The sequence below is a fragment of the Plecotus auritus genome (genome assembly GCF_963455305.1).
Source record: "Plecotus auritus genome assembly, chromosome: 7".
Lineage (NCBI taxonomy): Eukaryota > Metazoa > Chordata > Mammalia > Chiroptera > Vespertilionidae > Plecotus > Plecotus auritus.
This window is the reverse complement of record NC_137774.1, coordinates 105,888,007-105,908,501: the sequence shown is the minus strand read 5'-3', so window position 1 is coordinate 105,908,501 and position 20,495 is coordinate 105,888,007. Positions and strand designations below refer to the sequence as shown.

The 20,495-nt window shown below is 41.3% G+C and overlaps 1 protein-coding gene and 1 pseudogene across 5 annotated transcripts in view; both read left to right on the top strand.

Moving 5' to 3' along the window:
• COMMD10 (COMM domain containing 10) overlaps positions 1-20,012 on the top strand; it is a 175,300-nt gene extending 155,288 nt beyond the window's left edge. For all 4 annotated transcript variants that reach the window (XR_013961113.1, XR_013961114.1, XM_080678526.1 and 1 more), the window contains 2 exons: positions 18,389-18,448; positions 19,157-20,012. Coding sequence is in view for 2 of the 4 variants with exons in the window: in XM_080678526.1 (XP_080534652.1) it covers positions 18,389-18,448; positions 19,157-19,195 (99 nt within the window). In the remaining 2 variants the exon portion in view is untranslated. The remainder of the gene's footprint in view (positions 1-18,388; positions 18,449-19,156) is intronic.
• Positions 1,799-6,081, top strand: LOC308254481 (neurofilament light polypeptide-like; annotated as a pseudogene). Its single transcript has 2 exons — positions 1,799-1,804; positions 4,969-6,081. The product of its transcript is annotated as a neurofilament light polypeptide-like (transcript).
• Positions 20,013-20,495: the final 483 nt, after the last annotated feature.

Below are 20,495 nucleotides of genomic sequence, written 5' to 3'. Positions count from 1 at the left end.
TATTCTCATTGAAGGAGGCAGTGGACACAAAGGCATTGTTTTGAGAAAATACATACTAGTAAGTGCTCAAGAGTAGTAATTAGCAAAATTAGTAATTTGTATAGCATAGCATCCTTGGAGAAGTAGTAGGGAGAAGAGAATTCAACTTGAATTGTGGAAGGATTGAAGTGGCAACCTAGGGTATGTGAACTTCTGCCAGAAATGAAGAATCTTTGAAAGGCCTAAACTCTAAACATCCATCAGAGTTGGATGGATTAAAGAGGGAAAAGAGTAACCCTAAGACTTTGAAAAACTTGGACAGAGCATATTTAGGAATTGCATCAAATATTTAAAATATATTTTACTCTAAATGAAACTAGGGTGGCCAAAGTTAATTTGAAAACATGGAAAAGAAAAATCTTTGTGCTGCCCTGGCCAGGTGGTTCAGTTAGTTGGAGTGTCATCCTGTACACTGAAAGGTTGCAGGTTCGATCCCTAGCTGGGGCACGTACAGGAGGCAGCTGATCAATGTTTCTCTCTCTTCCCTTCCCTTTCTCTCTCTAAAAAAAAAAAAAAAAATCTTTGTGCTTACACAGACCCTTCAATATAATGCATATGTTTTCATTTAAAATTGGAAACTTTACATCATTTTTGTGGTATTAGTAAATTATAGATCCAAATTATGTATTATTTTAAAATTGAGTTGTTACATTTTTCTTTTAACTGTAGGAGAAAAATTCAATAGAAAGCAATTACTGGAATTTGGTCAAGGTCCTAAGAATTAATATTGCTTTCTTATAAAGATATAAAATATTTTACAGATTTTGATGTTGTTTTATAGCTAATCTTAGAAGACATTATAGCTGAACTAAATAGGTCTTAGTTCATACAACAAAATAAACCTACCTTCTAAAGAACTACCTCTATTACACTCTTCAATTTAAATCTCTTGATGTATATAACCTGTCAATATTTAAAGTAGAACATTAAAGAGAGTGTACTGACAACAAAAGTTTATTTTTACTGTGATGTAAATGGTTACATGTGAATATCTTAAAGTGTTGAAATAGTCTTCTCTGAACATAGTATTTCTAGAGGAAAGATTTCCTATCAAGTCTGTCAGGAGAAAGCTAATGCACTTGGAGAAACCTTGGGCCATGCACCAAACCTGTGATTCAAACCCAATTTGTGAACCAAATTATACTGAGGTCATTATGCAGACTGTTATTTCTCCTTCTAACTTTCACATTTTAATTCATAGACTATGTTGACCTTTGGATTTCAAGCAGTAAATAAAATAAAAAAATCTTACTCTGTTTAAGTTAGAAAAACTTGGATTAGTCTGAGCCATATTTTTGCCTCATATCTTTTTTCAGGTATTTTCATGTTAATTTTTATGGTTTTATATACTAAATTATATATTTTCAATTTTTAGGGTTATTTCATATCTTTTTCTAAAAATACCATTTAAGTACTATACTGTTTTTTTCCAGATATTTTAGCCTCTTCTTAAGCACCTCTCTGCAACTTTTCCATGAATGGAGTTATATGTTGAGAAATTATTTTTGTCAACTATTTTGATTTCTTAGATTGTAAAACATCTTGGTTTGCACACATATACATTATTATTTTTTAAATCCTCACCCAAGAATATGTTTTTATTATTCTTAGAAAGGAAAGGAGGAAGGGAAACATTGATGTGAGAAAGATACATCAGTGGTTGCCTCCTGTACACACCCCAACAGGGCATCAAATTCACAGCCTAGGTATGTGCCCTGACTGGGAATCAAACCCGCAACTTTTTGGTGTATGGGACAACATGAAGGTAAAAGAGGTTATTAATTGCCATTTCATTGATATTTTCAATATTCCAGTCTAAGATTAATAAATGGGTAGCATTTAAAAAATTATTCTTCTAAACTTGATGTAGTTAATAATTATATTTTTACATTTTTAAGTCTTTTGTTCATTGTCTCTGATTTCCTGCGTTGAGCGTCTGCCCCCTGGTGGTCAGTGTGCGTCATAGTGACTGGTCGACCGGTCGTTTGGTCACCTAGGCTTTTATATATCTACTAGAGGCCAGGTGCATGAAATTCATGCATGGGAACAGGGGGTCTCTTAGCCCGGCCTGCACCCTCTTGCAATCTGGGACCCCTTGGGGGATGTCCGACTGCAAAAGCCGAACAGTCCAGTTTTAATGTTTCTGACTCAAACCTTTGGCTTCTTAATGTTGATAAAATGTAGTTTTAAAACTGACCAACAAAATTTTTATGAACTTTATATGAATACATGACCGATTAAAATAAAATAATTGGGACTAATCCTTTAAAAAAGCACTTATTATTAATGAACTTTAGAAAAGAGATAAAGCTTGGGACAAAATTTATGTTTTAATATCAATTTTTAAATCACATTTGTGTTCTCTTAAGGAGATTTGCATGATGTAAGACTTTACTAATGTTTGAAAATTTATATAAATAAGAGCTGCTAAGTTATGCATCCTGTTTATTGCAAAAATATGGTCTAACAGCCTCTGTAGCTGTCACCAGCCTTTCCTATAAAATAGGAGTGCATCAGATGGTAGTGAAGAGGGCCTGAAATTTCAATCTTGAGATGAGTAATTATGCTGTATTCAACACAGCCTATTTTACTTACTTCCACTTACATGTAGACAGGTCTTTTTTAACTAGCAGTAGTGAACATAATGTGGAATATGGTTGTTTATTAGGTCACTTTTGGTAAATAGAACTAATAATTTAAGACATTTGTCTACAGTAGGGGTTGGCAAACATTTTTCTACGAAGGGGCAAATAGTAACTATTTTAAGCTTGCAGGCAATATGACACTGCTGTGGTAACAGGAAAGCAGCCATCCTATTTAATAAAGAGGGAATATGCTAATTGACCATCACTCTGTCACAAAGATGGCTGCACCCACAGCTGAGGCCAAGTTCCCATAAGGAGTCTTAACGAGCAATCAGCAGAGACCTGAGGCCACGCCCTCCTCTGCCCTGTGGGGCTTGACAGGGGATCTCAGGCCACGCCCCCCACCTGGCAGGGCTTGACAGGGCACCTCAGGCTGGGCCCCCCACCTGGCAGGGCTTGACAGGGGACCTCAAGGTGCACTTCCCATCCTGGTGCTGGGCTAGGGAACCTCAGGCTGTTTCCCCCGTCCCAGTGCCAGGCCGGGGGACCTCAGGCCATGCCCTCCCCCTGCCCCTGTAGGGCTTGACAGGGGACCTCAGGCTGCGCCTTCTGCCTTGGCACCAGGCCGGGGGACCACAGGCCGCAACCCCGCCCCAGCGCCAGGCCAGGGGACCTGAGGCCATGCCCCCTGCCTGGCGGGGCTTAATGGGGGATCTCAAGGTGAGCTTCCCGTCCTGGTGCTGGGCTAGGGGACCTCAGGCTGCTTCCCCCACCCCAGCGCCAGGCGAGGGGACCTCAGGCCGTGCCCCCCACCCTGGCACCAGGCCGGGGGACCTCAGGCAGCACCCCCTGCCCCAGCACCGGGCCAGGGGACCTGAGGCTGTGCCCCCCTGCCTGACTGGGCTTGTCAGGGGACCTCAGGCTGTGCCCCCGACTCAGTGGGGCTTGGCGGGGGACCTCAAGGTGCATCCCCCAGTGCTGGGTCGGGGCAAAACTTAGGCTGCGCTCCCACCCAGCGGAGCTTGACAGGGGACCTGAGGCTATGCGCCCCTGTCGGTGGGGCTTGACGGAGGACCTGAGGCTGCACCCACCTCCCGGTGCTTGGCCAGGGGACCTGAGGCTGCGCCCCCCTGCCGGTGGGGCTTGATGGGGGACCTGAGGCTGCACCCCCCCACACCTGGCGGGGCTTGACGGGGGACCTCAGGCCATGCCCACCACCCAGCGGGGCTTGACAGGGGATCTCAGGCCGTGTCCCCCACCTGGCAGGCTTGACGGAGGACCTCAAGGCATGCCCCCACCCCAGTCTGGGCTGGGGGACCTCAGGCCATGCCTCCCGTCCTGGCGCCAGGCCAGGGGACCTGAGGCTACGCCCACTGCCTGGCAGGGCTTCACAAGGGTGGGACTGGCCAGGTCTAGATCTAGCCCAATGTGTGGGGCCGGCCAGGTCTGGGTCTCACACGATTTTGAGGCGCATGTGGGTGGGCGGGGACTTGACTCTGGGTCCCGTGGTGAGCCCCAGGCTCTGACAGGAGAAAGGTTTTCATATATATTTTACTAATTTTCTTTCATCTCTGACACTTCTATTATAGAGAAAGGGCAAATAGCAATATTAAATTATTTCCTCTAATTAATCCCCTTTTAATGTGCACGAATTTCGTGCACCTGGTCACTAGTCTACACTAATAAAAGAGAAAGATGCTAATTGACCATACCTCCGCTACGCCCACAGCCAATCAGGAGTGATATGCAAATAAACCCAACAAAGATGGAAGGTAAATTTGCATATGCAGGCGGGGCAGGCAACGCCTGACGTCACCCTCGGGGTCCAGGCGGTGATCGGGGACCTGGGCAAGCAGCATGGACAGCGCCTCACATCGCCCGCAGGGTCCAGGCAGCGATTGGGACTGGGCAGGCCTGACGGGCTGTGCCTGATGCTGCCTGCGGGGACCCGGCCGAGATCAGGGACCTGGGCAGGCGGCATCAGCAGCACCTGATGTCACCCGCGGGGTCCAGGCCACGATCGGACCCATTAGGCCGGGCGGGCAGCACCTGACGCCGCCCACAGGGTCCAGGCGGTGATTGGGGACCCAGGCAGGTGGCATGGACAGTGCCTGATGTCACCTGCGGGGTCCAGGTGGCGATTGGGACCAGGCAGGCCTGGCGGGCAGCGTCTGACGTCGCCCACGGGGTCCAGGCAGTGATCAGGGACCTGGGCAGGCGGGGGTGGCCAGGGTCTCCAGGATCACTGTCTGCCCCTGGGCCACCTGCGGACACTGGTGGAGCAGGCCCGGGTTGAACATTTTAATGAAAATGGGATGCCTGTGCCCCGCCCCGCTGCACCCAGTCCCTGGTGAGGAGAGGGAAGTGGGCAGTTAGGAGGCACCGGGGCTCCAAAGGGGCTGGGAGCAACCTGCAGGCCTGCTACCAGGAAGAGGTGCTGAACCATGAGGATGCAGAGGGCTGGCTGATGGAGGCGCGCAAAGGTGCAGATGAGGCGGCTCTTGCCGGCGCTGAGCTGGAAAAGTGTATCAACAGCCTGATGGACGAAATCGCCTTTCTGAAGAAGGTGCACGAAGAGGAGATCACCGAGCTGCAGGCACAGATTCAGTATGCTCAGATCTCTGTGGAGATGGATGTGTTCTCCAAGTCCGACCTCTCTGCTATGCTCAAGGACATCCGCGCCCAGTACGAGAAGCTGGCTGCCAAGAACATGCAGAATGCCGAAGAATGGTACAAGAGCCGCTTCACAACACCTATGGTGCGCTGCCTGCTCAAGGCCAAGACCCTGGAGATGGAAGCAAGCTGGGGTATGGACGAAATGCTGGGAAAGCAGCTGCAAGAGCTAGAAGATAAGCAGAATACAGACGTTAGTGCTATGCAGGACACAGTCAACAAATTAGAAAATGAGTTGAGAACTACAAAGAGTGAAATGGCACGATATTTAAAAGAATACCAGGACCTCCTCAATGTGAAGATGGCTTTGGACATTGACATTGCAGCTTACAGGAAACTCTTGGAAGGTGAGGAGAGCCGGCTCAGTTTCACCAGCATGGGAAGCATAGCCAGCGACTACTCCCAGAGTTCCCAGGTCTTTGGTTGATCTGCCTACGGTGGTTTATAGACCAGCTCCTACTTTATGTCCACTGGCTCCTTTCCTTCTTAATACACCAGCCACCTCCAGGAGGAGCAGATTGAGGTGGAGGAGACCATTGAGGCTGCAAAAGCCGAGGAAGCTAAGGATGAACCCCCTTCTGAAGGAGAAGCTGAAAAGGAGGAGAAGGAGAAGGAAGAGGCTGAGGAAGAGGAAGGAGAGGAAGAGGAAAAAGGTGCCAAGGATGAATTTGAGGACACAAAGGAGGAAGGAGGTGAAGGTGAAGGAGAAGATGCCCAAGAAGCTGAGGGTGAGAAGAAAGATGAAGGTGCTGGGGAGGAGCAAGCAACAAAGAAGAAAGATTGAGTCCTCCCTTTCCTTAATTATTTCAGGAATAATTCTCCCAAAACCAGGTCAACCCCGTCACCAACCAAGCAGTTGAGTTCCCGATACTATATGAATTAACAAGTCAATATATATAACATTCTGAGGTGACTCAGGTTGGACATTCAATGTTGTGCTATGACTTTTCTCCTTATGCAGAGTATCTCTTTGCTTGCAGAGTGACTTCCTAGCTTGCTGCCAGCCTGTGCACGGTCCACGCTTATGAGTTCAGGATCTATGACAATGTGAATAATTCAGATGTTTACAATAAAAACACATGAATACATGAATTCACTAATGTTAATGTTAAACTTCATGGAAAAAATAGTCCTTTGAATCTTTGGTGGTTAGAAATTAAAGACCTCAAATCATGTGCAATAAACAGTAAATAAAGTTACACTGAATGACCAAAAAAAAAAAAAAAATACGTTGGGGCCAGGAAACGTTCAAAGAACTGGGGAACCATTCCCAAATCAGGAAGGGAAGCCACAGGGTGTATATTATTGCTACGAATACAGTATTTCCTACAACATATACAGTGTAATGTATTAGATGCCTTCCTATCACATGAAGTATGTATTCTCATAGAGTGATACTGGTACATATGTTATAGTTATGGCAGTATGTCATATCCTATCTATATTAATAAAAGGGTAATATACTAATTAGACCATGAGACCTTCCAGATGACCTTCCGGACAAAGCCATGGTGGCAGGGCCGAGGCAGAGGTGGTTAGGGGTGATCAGGCCAGGAGGGAAGGGCAGTTGGGGACAAGCAGGCCGGCAGAGGGGACCATTTGGGGGTGAGCAGGCCGTCATGGGGGTGCAGTTGGGGGCAAGCAGGCCAGCAGGCAGAGTGATTAGCAGCGATCAAGCAGGCAGGCAGGTGAGCGGTTAGGAGCCAGCAGTCCCGGATTGCAAGGGGGTTGTCCAACTGCCGGTTTAGGCCCGATCCCACAAGGGTCCCAGATTGGAGAGGACACAGGCCAGGCTGAGGGACAACCCCCCATGCACGAATTTCATGCACCGGGCCACTAGTCCTATATAATAAAGAGGTAATATGCAAATTGACCATCACTCCAACACACAAGATGGCTGCCCCCATGTGGACACAACATGGCTGCCACAAGATGGCCAGCAGGGGAGGGCAGTGGTGGGTGATAAGGCCAGCAGGGGAGGGAAGTTAGGAGGGATCAGGCCTGCAAGGGAGGGCGGTTAGGAGTGACCAGGCCTGCAGGGGAGGGCAGTTGGGAGTGACCAGGCCGGCAGGGGAGGGCAGTTAGGGGCGATCGGGCCAGCAGGGGAGGGCAGTTAGGGGTGACCAGACTGGCAAAGGAGGGCAGTTAGGGGTGACTGGGCCATCAGGGGAGGGCAGTTGGGGGCGACCAGGCCTGCAGGGGAGGACAGTTAGGGGTGACCAGACCAGCAGGGGAGGGCATTTAGGGGTGACCAGCCAGCAGGGGAGGGCAGTTAGGGGCGATCAGGCAGGCAGGGAAGTGGTTAGGGGGTGATCAGACTGGCAGGCAGAAGCGGTTAGGGGCAATCAGGCAGGCAGGCAGGCAGGCAGGCAAGCGGTTGGGAGTCAGCAGTCCTGGATTGTGAGAGGGATGTCCGGACATCCCTTGAGGGTCCCAGATTGGAGAGGGTGCAGGCTGGGCTGAGGGACACCCCTCCCCATGCACGAATTTTGTGCACTGGGCCTCTAGTCTATATATATAAAAGGTTAACATGCAAAGTGTCCCCACAGGAGTTTGACCGGGTGACCAGGAGTTCTGTTGCTCGCTATGGTGTGCGCTGACCATTGGGAGACGGTGTGGAACAAAGGAAGGCCCCGGCCAGCAGCCAGAAGGAAGGCCCCAGCCAGCAGCTGGAAGGCCCTGATAGGCCCTGATCGCCGGCCAGGCCTAAGGACCCTACCCGTGCACGAATTTTGTGCACCGGGCCTCTAGTAGAAAATAAATATACAAACCAATGAGTGTGTCTGTGTTGCAATGAACCTTTATTTACAAAAGCTGACAGCTAGCCAGAATTGACCTGTGTACTATAGTTGACCAACTCCTGGTCTACATTCATTTGACTTCCGCACTTTATATTCACCCCTCTAATCAAATGGGATTGGCTTCTCCTCACCAATCCACCAAAAATACTTCTGCCAGTGTCAGTAACATTCTCCTTGTCATTGAATCTAAAATGTATTAGTCCTTTTCTCAGTTGATTCTTGGGAGCCTTTGATACTTAAATCACCCTTTCCTATTTAAAACTCTGTCTTTCCTTAGGGTCCATGATAGCACGTTTCTAGTTTTTATCCTGCCTCTCAAGGCATTCCTCAATTTTTGTGTTTTCAGAGCTCCACTTTTTTATAGCTCGTTCCTTAAATAATGGGGTGCATCAGGGATCTATTTAAAATTTATATTGTTTCTAGAAGAGACAAATTTATAGGCACAGAAAGTATATTGCTGGTTGCCTAGAATGGCAGGGAGTGGAGCGGGGAGGCAAGGATAGTTAGGAGTGTTGGTAGATGATAGCTAAAGGGTATGGGGTTTCTTTTTTTAGGTGATGAAAATGCTCTAAAATTAATTGTGGTGATAGTTGTACAATTCTATGAATATACTAAAAACTGCTGAATTATTTACTTAAAATGGGTGAGCTGTGTGATAAATCAGTATTTCCATAAATATGTTTTAAAAATTATAAGTTAAATTCTCCAATCTTATTATTTTCCCAAAATTAAAAATAAAACCCATGCTCCACCATTTACTCAAGTACAGACTGAACTATCTGCCAATACTATTTGTGTTGAATTCATAGTAATATTCCCCAAACACTGTATATCAAATGTAAAATAGAAACCTTATTTATGAGCGCCTGATATACTCAGTATTATAAAAAATATCAATGTGTTTAGAACCATTTCGGTTTTTAGAATATGCATTGTTAGTTTATTTGATAATTCCAAGAGGATTTTGCAAATCGTAATCTGTTAATTAGGTTAGCAGGAAATTAATTTGGATGAAAAAATGAGCTCAGTCTTCATCTGTCACCATTACAAGTTAAAAATCTGTAATGGAACAACATGATTATAAGTTAACAATTTCTTCTAAACAGTTACTGCCTTTATTGACCCCATAATTAAATGAGTTATTGTGTTTGCCTGTTTTTTCAGACTTTGGGCCCAGTGTGTTGAGAGTAAGATAGGGGGTGTCCCATTATTATGTTAAGGTTAACAGTGGATTTTCAGGTGTCCCCCTATATGATAAATTCAGTACCCTTCATAACATGAAGCAAATGCTGAAATTACCCTTTTTATTTTGCAGAAACAGAGCTTTCAGTTAGCTTAGAAGAGATGTAAATTGTAACTAAATTGAAATTAATACTCATTTAGGTGCACATATTGCTCCTCTTTTCCTTGAACACTGACATGACAGCACAAAATAGAAAAAAATAAAACCAACATACGTTTTTAATTACTTTTTATTAACACTGCAAATTATATTAGGTTATTTAATTTAGGATGCAAAATACACTGTAGCTCTTGAAAGTACACACACCTCATCTAAATTTATGTGTATGAAGACAATAAAGTGATTTGATGAACAAATGGCATTGAGCTCATAGTCTTTAAAACTATATACTGGAAACATAATATGGTTTCTGTTTGGTATCTGTAATTTACCTGGAATTCGTCAGCTAGGATACTAATACACATTTTGAAAAGTTAAGTAATGCAGCTATTCTAAACCTGTAATGATAATGCTTCAATAATCAGATAAGTACTTATAATTAGAATAAAGTATAATTTCCCAAAAAAAGATAGCATCACCTATAATATTTATTACAGGAAAAAAGCTCCATTTCATAGTTCTCAGTGCTAACCTTAATATAATTTCTCACTATATATAAGGAGCTTCATGTAATCATATTCAAAACCTCTTATCTTGCTGATTATATTCAGCAACCATAGCTAAATATTTCAATGCCAAAGCTGAAAATCATAATGACATATCAGCATACACAGAATAAATTACAATTAATTTTACTATATGCGGTGCATTTTTTTTGGCCCCAAGTTTGTGATCTGCTCATGCATAGGACATTGTAATTTTTAAGAGGACAGAAAATGGTGATGATATGACTGCCAGACACATTGTATTGTCTATACAAAAACAAAGTAATATTTTAGCCAGAATGAAAGGGCATATACAGATAACGGGTTAAATGTTTTAACAGCTGAAATAGATACTTCTGATTACACATTTAGTGAGTGTATTTCATGCACAGTTTTACATAATTTTTTTTCACAGTAGAAAATCCTCAGGGAGATCCTTTATTTCATTCACTTCCTACTTATAAGGTAGTAGTAATTTTACTTTTACTAGTATCCTCCACTCATAATTTTCTAGGTGAAAAGATAATTGTATCATTTCTAATTCTGATATCCAATTTAAGTTTAAAAGCTAAGCAATGTAAATTTGATTTAATTCTTATCTGGTTTATATCTGTATTATTTAGAGGCTATTTCGGCTTAGATAATTTATGGAGAGGCTAATACATTTCTCTCTTGGAAAATGTGTATGTGTTCCTAATTCCTAACTAATGGGAAAGCAAAGGACATTTTTACTGTCAGCTTTCATCAAGCTAGACCCCTCTGAAGCCCTCACTAGATTGTTTCCATGGAAATTTTGCTAATGGCTATGTGCAACATTATCCAGGTACTTGTAGACAGGATTACAAATTAAAGATGAAAAGGAATGGGTGAACAATATATCTTCTCTTTTAAGAAATTGGCAGGATGTTAATCTTTGCACTTTCATTTTTACTTTGCAGTGTTTTCAGATAAGGTGCAGAAGTTTAAGTTTGGTATTATTATTAATGCATGAGACCAGCTTAGACAATTTAAGTAATTAATTTCCTAAATGGGTCCTGAGTTGTAATCTTATATGTATAAGGCAGAAGAAAGAGAGTAAGTCTTCTAGTCTGTGTATGTTTAGTTAACAATATTAGTGATTATAATGGGTTTTACTGGAATATGGAAGACTGAAGGCATATTTTAAAATAAGCCACCAGTTTTATTGCCTGTATACTAACATACTAAATTACTTTGATCCATGTAATAAATGCCCACCATATATTACCACATACCACATAGAAAACACATGCTAATCTAGTGATACTCATCATTTATGGAACACATACCTACCCTAAATATTGGCATTCCTAAAGAGGGTTCAGCCCAGGTTACCCTCTCTTCTCATACTGCATTCTTTTCTAAGGCAATTTCATCCACTCTTACAATTTTAAATATCAATATATCAGTAACTTTCAAATGTTTTTCTTTTACCTAAATCTCTTTTCTGGCTTTCCAGAATTACTTCACATGTTTTCAGGGAAATCTCACAGACACCAAGCTAATTATGTCTGAAACTGCACTTTTGATTCCCCCCTTCAAATCTTCTCTTCTAGAGTTTCCTATCTTAGTTACATCTATGCAGTTTCTCTTGCCAGAGAAACCTGAGAGTCATTCTTGACTTTTTCTATTCCTTCAACCCCTCCGCCCCAACTTAAGTCTGTCACTAAGTGCTATCTCTTCTACCTCTAAATCAAATCTGAAGTTTTCACACTTCTCTATCACTGCTGGCATTACATTGGCAGAGGAAGTCATTATTCTAATAGTATCTTGGTTGCTTTACTCTATAGTTTTAACACCTAAGTATTTTTCTCTAAAACATTTTGTTGTTTTTAAACTTCATATAAACAAAATCAATCGGTATGCGTTCTTCAGTTCCTGTCTCTAACATTATGTTTGTGAGAGTCATACAAGATATTGTATTTAGCTGTAGTTTATTTTAATGTCTGTATAATATTTCAATGTATTACTGTACTACAATGTTCATAGAGTCTTCTGCTAAAAGAAATTTTGGTTACTTCCATTTTTTGGTTCTTTTGAATATGATCCTATCAATATTCTTTTACCGATCTCATGGTATCCAAATGGGTACAATTCTGTTGAGTGCTATATTATACTTAGGAATGAATTTCTGGGTCATAGGTTGTGCATATATTCAACTTTATTAAATACTAGAGGCCTGGTGCACGAAATTCGTGCATGGGGGAGGGGAGTGTCCCTCTGCCCAGCCTGCACCCTCTCCAATCTGGGACCCCTTGAGGGATGTCTGACTGCCCGTCTGACTGCCCAGTGGGATCGGGCTTAAACGGGCAGTCGTACATCCCTCTCACAATCCAGGACTGCTGGTTCCCAACTGCTCGCCTGCTTGCCTTCCTGATTGCCTCTAACTGCTTCTGCCTGCCAGCCTAACCACTCCCCTGCCAGCCTGATTGATGCCTAACTGCTCCCCTGCCAGCCTATTTGCCCCTAACTGCCCTTCCCTGCAGGCCTGGTCATCCCTAACTGCCCTCCCCTGCTGGTCTGATTGCCCACAACTGCCCTCCCTTGCTGGCCATCTTGTGGTGGCCATCTTGTGTCCACATGGGGGCAGGATCTTTGACCACATGGGGGCAGCCATCTTGTGTGTTGGAGTGATGGTCAATCTGCATATTACTCTTTTATTAGCTAGGATAGAGGCCTGGTGCATGGGTGGGGGCCAGCTGGTTTGCCCTGAAGGGTGTCCCGGATCAGGGTGGGGGTTCCCTTGGGGCGAGGGGCGGACTGGGTGAGGGGCCTGTGGTGGTTTGCAGGCCGGCCATGCCCCCTGGCAACCCAAGCGGATGCCCTGGTATCTGGGGTTTATTTATCTTCTACAATTGAAACTTTGTAGCCTGGAGCAGAGCCAAGCCTTCTGCTTGCTCCGTGGTGGCAGCCATTTTTTTTTTATGTATCTTCTGTAATTGAAACTTTGTAGCCTTGAGTGGAGGCCTGGGCCAACCAGGGTGTGCAGAAAGCTTGGCTTCCTCCATCGCCCAGGGCAACCCTAGCCTCCTGCTCTTTCCAGCACCATGGCTGCTGCCATTTCTGTTTGGGTTTATGTATCTTCTATCATTGCAACTTTGTAGCCTTGAGTGGAGGCCTAGGCCGGCAAGGGCAGGCGGAAAGCTTGGCTTCCTCCATCGCTGGGGAAACCCATGCCTCCCTCCTGCTCTCTGTGGCTGTAGCCATCTTGGTTGGGTTTATTTGCATATTCACTCCTGATTGGCTGGTGGGCGTGATTTGTGGGTGTAGCGGAGTGATGGTTAATTTGCATATTACTCTATTATTATATAGGATTGCCAAACAAGTTTCCAGAATGGTTATACAAATTTCCATCCCTCCCAGCAATATGGTTTCTAATATATTTTTGTATGTTTTTGGCTATTTGGACATCCTCCTCTGTGAAGTGTCTGTTCAAGTCTCTTGTCTTTTTTTCTTTTTTTCCTTTAACCAGAGAATATCTGTCAATCCAGGGCATTCTTGGACACCTTTCTCAGCCAGGGAAACTGCCAGGAAGTCTACCAGGAGAAGGGCTGTGTTCCTAATTATTAATTCCTCCACCTCTTGCATTCCACCCCCAGCCAGGCCTCCAAATGCATTCACATTAGCTAGAGTGGAGTCTCTTTGAACAATCTATTTGGCATCATAAGAATCTTCTGATAGTGTCTTCCTTCTCCCAAGCCAAACACTACCACCCAGGTGGCTTTTTAAAAATTTGAGATATAATTGACATAACATTGTGTTAGTTTTTGATGTATAATATAATGATTTTACATATATTTTTGTCCATTTTTAAACTGAGTTTTGTCTCTTTCATTTGTAGGGATTTTTATGTATTCTACATATGAGTCTTGATGGCTAACCTTTTAACTCTTTTGATGATGTGTTTTGATGAAATCTAATGTATTTTAACTTATCAATCATTTTCTTTATAGTTAGTATATTATTTACTAACAGCTTATATGCAACTAAAGATTACATAGTTAGTATATTTTCATGTCTTTTTGAAGGAGTCTTTATATACCCCAAGGTAATGGAGATATTCACTTATACTTTCTTTTAGTTTTTTGTTTTATCTTACCTATTTAGAACCACAGTTGATCTGAAAGTAGGAGACCACATGAGCAAAAATAGGGAAGAAAGTGTGGGATATGTGAGAGATAATGAGTACATCAGTTTGGTTGGAATATGGGTTTTTTGAGGGTCCTGTGGGAAATAAAACTAGAAAGTTAGATCAAGGAAGATTGTGTAGAACCGAGGAGACTAAAAAAATGTTACCCTGCTTTATTCTCACTTGAGCAGGTATCATTAGCAGTGGCCTCCATCTTACTTTTGTCTTAAGAGGGACCGTGCAATTGTGTGGATGACACAGTACAAATCCACCACCCTCTTTATCTCCAATAAAGCAATAGCAATAACAAAGTGAAATAAAACAAAGCTATCTTATTTATTTACTTTATTTTTATGTTTAAAAAGTATTCATTTATGTAGAGGGCATGTATAACAATATCTTGGCCTAGTTAGATATTATGGAATTACTTCTTTTTTAAAAAACACACACACAAATCTAGTCCTAACTGGTTTGGCTCAGTGGATAGAGCGTCAGCCTGTGGACTGAAGGGTCCAGGGTTCGATTCCGGTCAAGGGCATGTACCTCAGTTGTGGGCACATCCCCAGTGGGGTTGTGCAGGAGGCAACTGATTGATGTTTCTCTCTCATCGATGTTTCTAACTCTCTATCCCTCTCCCTTCCTCTGTTAAAAAATCAAATAAAATATATTAAAACAAACAAACAAACAAAAACCACACACAAATCTAGTAAGTTTTTAATGAGTTATGGTAAATAATAGCAGTATCCACTGATACTTCTGTTAAATAAACAAGCAACAAAAAGTCTTCCCAGAAATACTTTTCATTAATTATCTAGTCATTATATTCCTTTGGAAGACAATATAAACTCTCTGCTCTTTCTCTAACATGTTTTTACTTAAAATACAGTTTTCCTTGTATAAACATATCCTTTGTACCTGGTTACTGGAAGAATGAGGATGTAATGTTCTTGTAAACTTTTTTCTTAAACACTTGACTATGTAAAAAAGTGAAGTACTGCCCAGCCGGCATAGCTCAGTGGTTGAACGTCACGGTTCGATTCCCGGTCAGGGCACGTGCGTAGCTCAGTGGTTGAGTGTCATGGTTCAATTACTGGTCAGTAGATCAGGTTTGATTCTCGGTCAGGGCATGTGCCTGGGTTGCGGGCTCAATCTTCAGTGTGGGACCTGCAGGAGGCAGCCAATCAATGATTCTCTCTCATCATTGATGTTTCTATCTCTCTCCCTCTCCCTTCCTCTCTGAAATCAGTAAAAATATATTACAAAAAAATAAAAATATATTTTTAAAAAAATGAAGTACCATACTATCTAAAGGTGTGTGTGTGTACATATATCTAGATATATATGTTATATATACATATATTAAAATATTTATATTTAATTGGTTTCCCCAAGTAAGATTAGAGTTGTTTAGTTCTAGTTTAAAAGTAGTTTTGGTATATGATTGACAAATTGATGATACATTTGATAACTTGAAAATGTAGTTTTATGGCACTAAGATATTTCTCTTAGTTAGTATTATATAACTACAGGCCCGGTACACGAAATTTGTGCACTCGAGGTGGGGGGTGCCTCAGCCTGGTCTGCACCCTCTCGCAGTCCAGGAGCTTTTGGGGGATGTCCGACTGACGGCTTAGGCCTGCTCCCCACAGAAGCTGGCAGTTGGTCATCCTTAGCGCTGTCCGCCACCGCTGCTGCGCTCGCCAGCCATGAACCCAGCTTCTGGCTGATCGGCACTTCCCCTGTGGGAGTGCATTGACCACCAAGGGGCAGCTCCTGCATTGAGCGTCTACCCCCTGGTGGTCAGTGCACATCATAGTGACCGGTCGTTCTGCTGTTCATTCGATTTGCATATTAGCCTTTTTATATAGGATAGGCTACATCTTATTATCCAGATGATCTTTCTGACTCTTTTGGGGTGGGGAGGCAGGGTAGGACCAACTAATCAAGTCTCATTATCTAATGACAGTGATAGACAGGAAGCAAGTGAATAATTGAATCCATTGTCAAATTCAGCCTATAAAATGACTTCAGCCAGGATTTTCTACGTCTTCCTCCAGAAAGCCTGTTGTTAGAGTTGCTACTGATAGCTGAGATAGGGAGGGTTTGGATTCCAATTTATTTACTCCTCTTCTTCCCTTAACAAAGATACTAATGAACCCGGAGTTGGTTTAAAGTCCAGGGCGATATAAAGTGTTTGAAGATATATGTAGAGCTAGACAATCCAAAGAGACGCACCCCTTAAATACGAACAGTTGAACTCTCATTAAACATAATGCTTTTCTTACATCCTTGTTGGGTCTAGACTACCATTTTCAAACAACTTCTTTTCAGCTTTGGGTCCTCACAGTAAGCTGAAAAGAAGTTGTTTGAAAACATAACTTCCTTAATGGACAGACCCTTCCAAACATTTTTGGAGGAATAAATAATAAAGTTAGAGAGTTGAATTTGGTTTGCCATTAAGCAAATTTGTGACTTTCTAATTATATTCTCAAGGATTGAAAGGTTGGTACAATATCCACAAATTTAAAAAAAAGGAGCCGAAACCGGTTTGGCTCAGTGGATAGAGCGTCGGCCTGCGGACTGAAGGGTCCCGGGTTCGATTCCGGTCAAGGGCATGTACCTTGGCTGCGGGCACATCCCCAGTGTGGGGTGTGCAGGAGGCAGCTGATCGATGTTTCTCTCTCATCGATGTTTCTAGCTTTCTATCCCTCTCGCTTCCTCTCTGTAAAAATATCAATAAAATATCTTTAAAAAAAAATTTAAAAAAAAGGAAAGCTAGGAGTGTTTTCCTTTAAAATGTCATGGAAAAGTTTTAGGAAATATTAGTTTCCTAATATTTTCAGGCCTGAAGCAACAGTAAAAATGGAGCCATGGACCATACAGACAGTCCTTGGGTTACATCGGACTCGATGTACATCATTCCATGGTTATGCCGCCTTCTCCCATTTATTTACAAAAAAAAAAAAAGTTCTGTCATTTCGACGTATATACATATGTGCTTTATGTTTTTTATTATTTATTTACCACAAATAAAGGTCAGGAATTGTTATCTTTCTTTTAAATTTTTTTTACTGTTTCACTTCATTACTGCTGTGTGTGTGCTCCATGTGAGTGACGTAGGTGCTGTAGGTGGGTTTTGATTTAGAGCGAAAATCGCGTTACATCACGCCATAGGAACATATCTCCGATGTAACCCGAGGACCTACGGTATGTCTAAATTTAGAATCATAAATAAAGCTACCAACCTGTTAAATGAAATTGATCTTACTCCTTTCTGGATAATATACCTTAATAATGTCCTAGAAGGCCAGATTTGAATTTAAAATTTTAGACTCTTTGGGGTTTCATGCCAGAACATGGCAATGTGGGGAGCAGGCCAGCTCCCCTTTCATTTTTAGCCTTATCTTAGGCTCCATTGTTACCTTCCTAAAGAACAATTGCTCTTGGCCACTCCATGGATAAACATAGATTCTTAAATTCTAAAGATAATCTCTTTACATATAGACATGAAACACTTAAAACCACTTCTATATTCTCCCTTATTCTTTTTTTTATTATTATTTTTAGAATTTTTGACATTTTTTATTGATTTCAGGGAGAGGGAAAGCAATAGAAACATCAACGGTGAGAGAGTCATTGATCGGCTGCCTCCTCCCTTATTCTTGAGGTCTTCTCTAAGTCATTGTGGGTTAAAAGGAAGGAGCATGTTTAAGTCCCAGCTTTGTAGCTGTTGTGTTAATTGTTAACTTTTGCTGAGTCTGTACATTGAAAAAGGTAGCAATCTCAGCATGTTAAGATCATAACTGTTAGATGCTTAGAGACAGCAGCAGTGCTGATGTGAGGCATTAATGGCTGGATGGATCCAATCAGATATGCCGCCCCCGGTGTCTTTATGTAGTGGCATTTACCAGATTTCAAATGGACTGCTGAGAAAGATGAAATATAATCTCATGTATTATCTCTGTCTTGAAAAGATAGATAATGAAATTGTTCTCTTGCTGGCATCTATTTTATTAAACTTTGCAGAGTCAACTAAAGAACAGATGTCTCTATAGAGTTGAAACCTTTTGCTAATGTGGAGTGTTATTAAGTGTGTTTGTGAGTTCTAGGAACAATGACATTAAGTAGAGCAGGTAACATTTATATTGTATTTCTTTTAAACCTACTCAGAATAAGATGGCATATTTGGGGGCTAGCTGAATAGAAAAAAAACACCTATAAATTGTATACAATTAAATTCTTTTTCTTTCTTATAGAGTCTGGAGAAAGTTCTTGTGGAATTCAATCACAAGGAGTTGTTTGATTTCTATAACAAGGTTAGTATTTTAAAAGTAATTTCTGAGAAGTGGGTTTTTTTCCTAATGTTTCCTTTATTTATGAATTCTTATTTTTATATTCCCTATTATGGAACTAAGTTATTTAAACTTGACTTGTAAACACCTTATGTTTCACAGTAGGAAGCATTGCTGAGATGAGAATCTGACAAACTAAATCAGGAAGAAAATGGAAATGGTTTTAATTAAAGCAATAGGAGTATTGCTGTAAACAATAAGTAATGACTTGTGTGGTACCTAGCCACACTGGCACATTAGATATAAAGTAATGTTAAATATTTTAATTTCTGTTTGCAAAGAAAAGGAAGATGCCAGGCCTTAAAGATTTATCTTTGAGTATTTTTGATGATTCTTTCCAAATACTGATTTTGTAATCCAGGAATTTCTCCCCCACACACACCTTTAAAAGTCATATATAATGAGCATTTAAAATGACACAGCTGGGTGTACTTAAAACAGTATTATTTAGAAATCCTCCTTTACAAATTTGAAAATTTAGCAAGCACTAACTCTAATATCATCACAAAAAAAGAAAAAAAATTAAGTGGTGTATTTATTGCTGTGAATGGATTTAATAAGAATAATTGCCAATGCCATCCTTTCCCTTCTATTTGCATGTTTCTAAACAGCACTTCATATGAATTTCTCTTTCTTTACCAGCTCTCTCTCTCTCTCTGTCTTTGTAAATAGCTAGAGACCATCCAGGCACAGCTGGATTCTCTTACCTGATGTTCCTGAAGACCACTTTCCGCATCACACACCTGCCACCTCATCATTTTGCTTTGAAGACAGACTGCCAGGTTGTGTTTTCTGAAGGACTCAGTAGTTTTCTTCTTGTAAATTATGTGGTTTATCACTTCTAAGACAAATAGTAGCTAAGGGAAATAATTTTCTGAGGACTAAGATTCTAATATACATTCTCTAGTTCCGTGAGCCAACAGCAAGCAAGCAATTGTTAAGAATACTTTTGCTTTCAAAAAAAACAAAAGTGAACACCATATTGTTTTTACTGTCCTATTTTTGTTTTATTGCCTAGATGCATTTTTTACATACTTGATGATACCTTTAGGTATCAAGGAGGGTCCATGGATATAAAGGTATACTGAGTAACCGTAGAATACAGAACTTAACAATTACATTGATAAAAATAAGAAAGCAGCCCCATGCAGTCAAACACATTACAGTATATTTTCCTGAATATAATGAGTATACTTTGCTTTGGAAATAATATAGGAAAGAAATTAAAAATGAGCTGGTAGTAGTTATCCAGTGATTCCAGTGTGAGCTTCTCTGCACACTTTTACTTTTTTCTGAATTTAATGATTTAATAACAGTTCAGGGTTTGCTATGCTTTTCTTTCTACTGTAGATTAATAATGATTCATTTCATAATGTGGGAGACAGATTCAAATCATAAAGAAAAAGAATTGTAATGAGTGCTGTAGGGTTATCCTTAAAATTTCAAAACAGATAGCTTTTACATTCTCTCTTTGTAAATATGTTAATTCTTTTCATTCAATAAAATGTTTGTCTCAGAAGTAGTTGAACTGAAGTGCACAGTACTTTATGCTATGAATATATATAAATATGAGCATGGCTGTCTGTAAAAAATAATATCGATTGAATTTATTGTTTTCAGAAAGTCAGAGAGGGGGAGAAAATGAGAAAGAGAGAGAGAGATTCAAAATGCCTTTTCTTCACATGAAGGGATTTTATTTCAGAAATGTCCTAAACAAACAGAGCTATTGATAGTAAATCACATTCTTATATGAGGTATCTGAGTAATACAAGTGTTAAATGTCTCCCAAATAAATATTCAATATATATAATTTATGCCCTTATTTATATTTGTGCTTTTATGTTGTCGCTTATAAGAATTGGGAGTTTGGATTATTTCAGTATTTCAGAAAATAAATGTTGTAGTTGCTGTCCATAGTTGATTGATTTTAAAAGTTTTTAAACTCAAACTTCCATTGACAGGATATCTGGAAGACATATTTTTAATATAATGAGATTTGTCTCTATAGGTG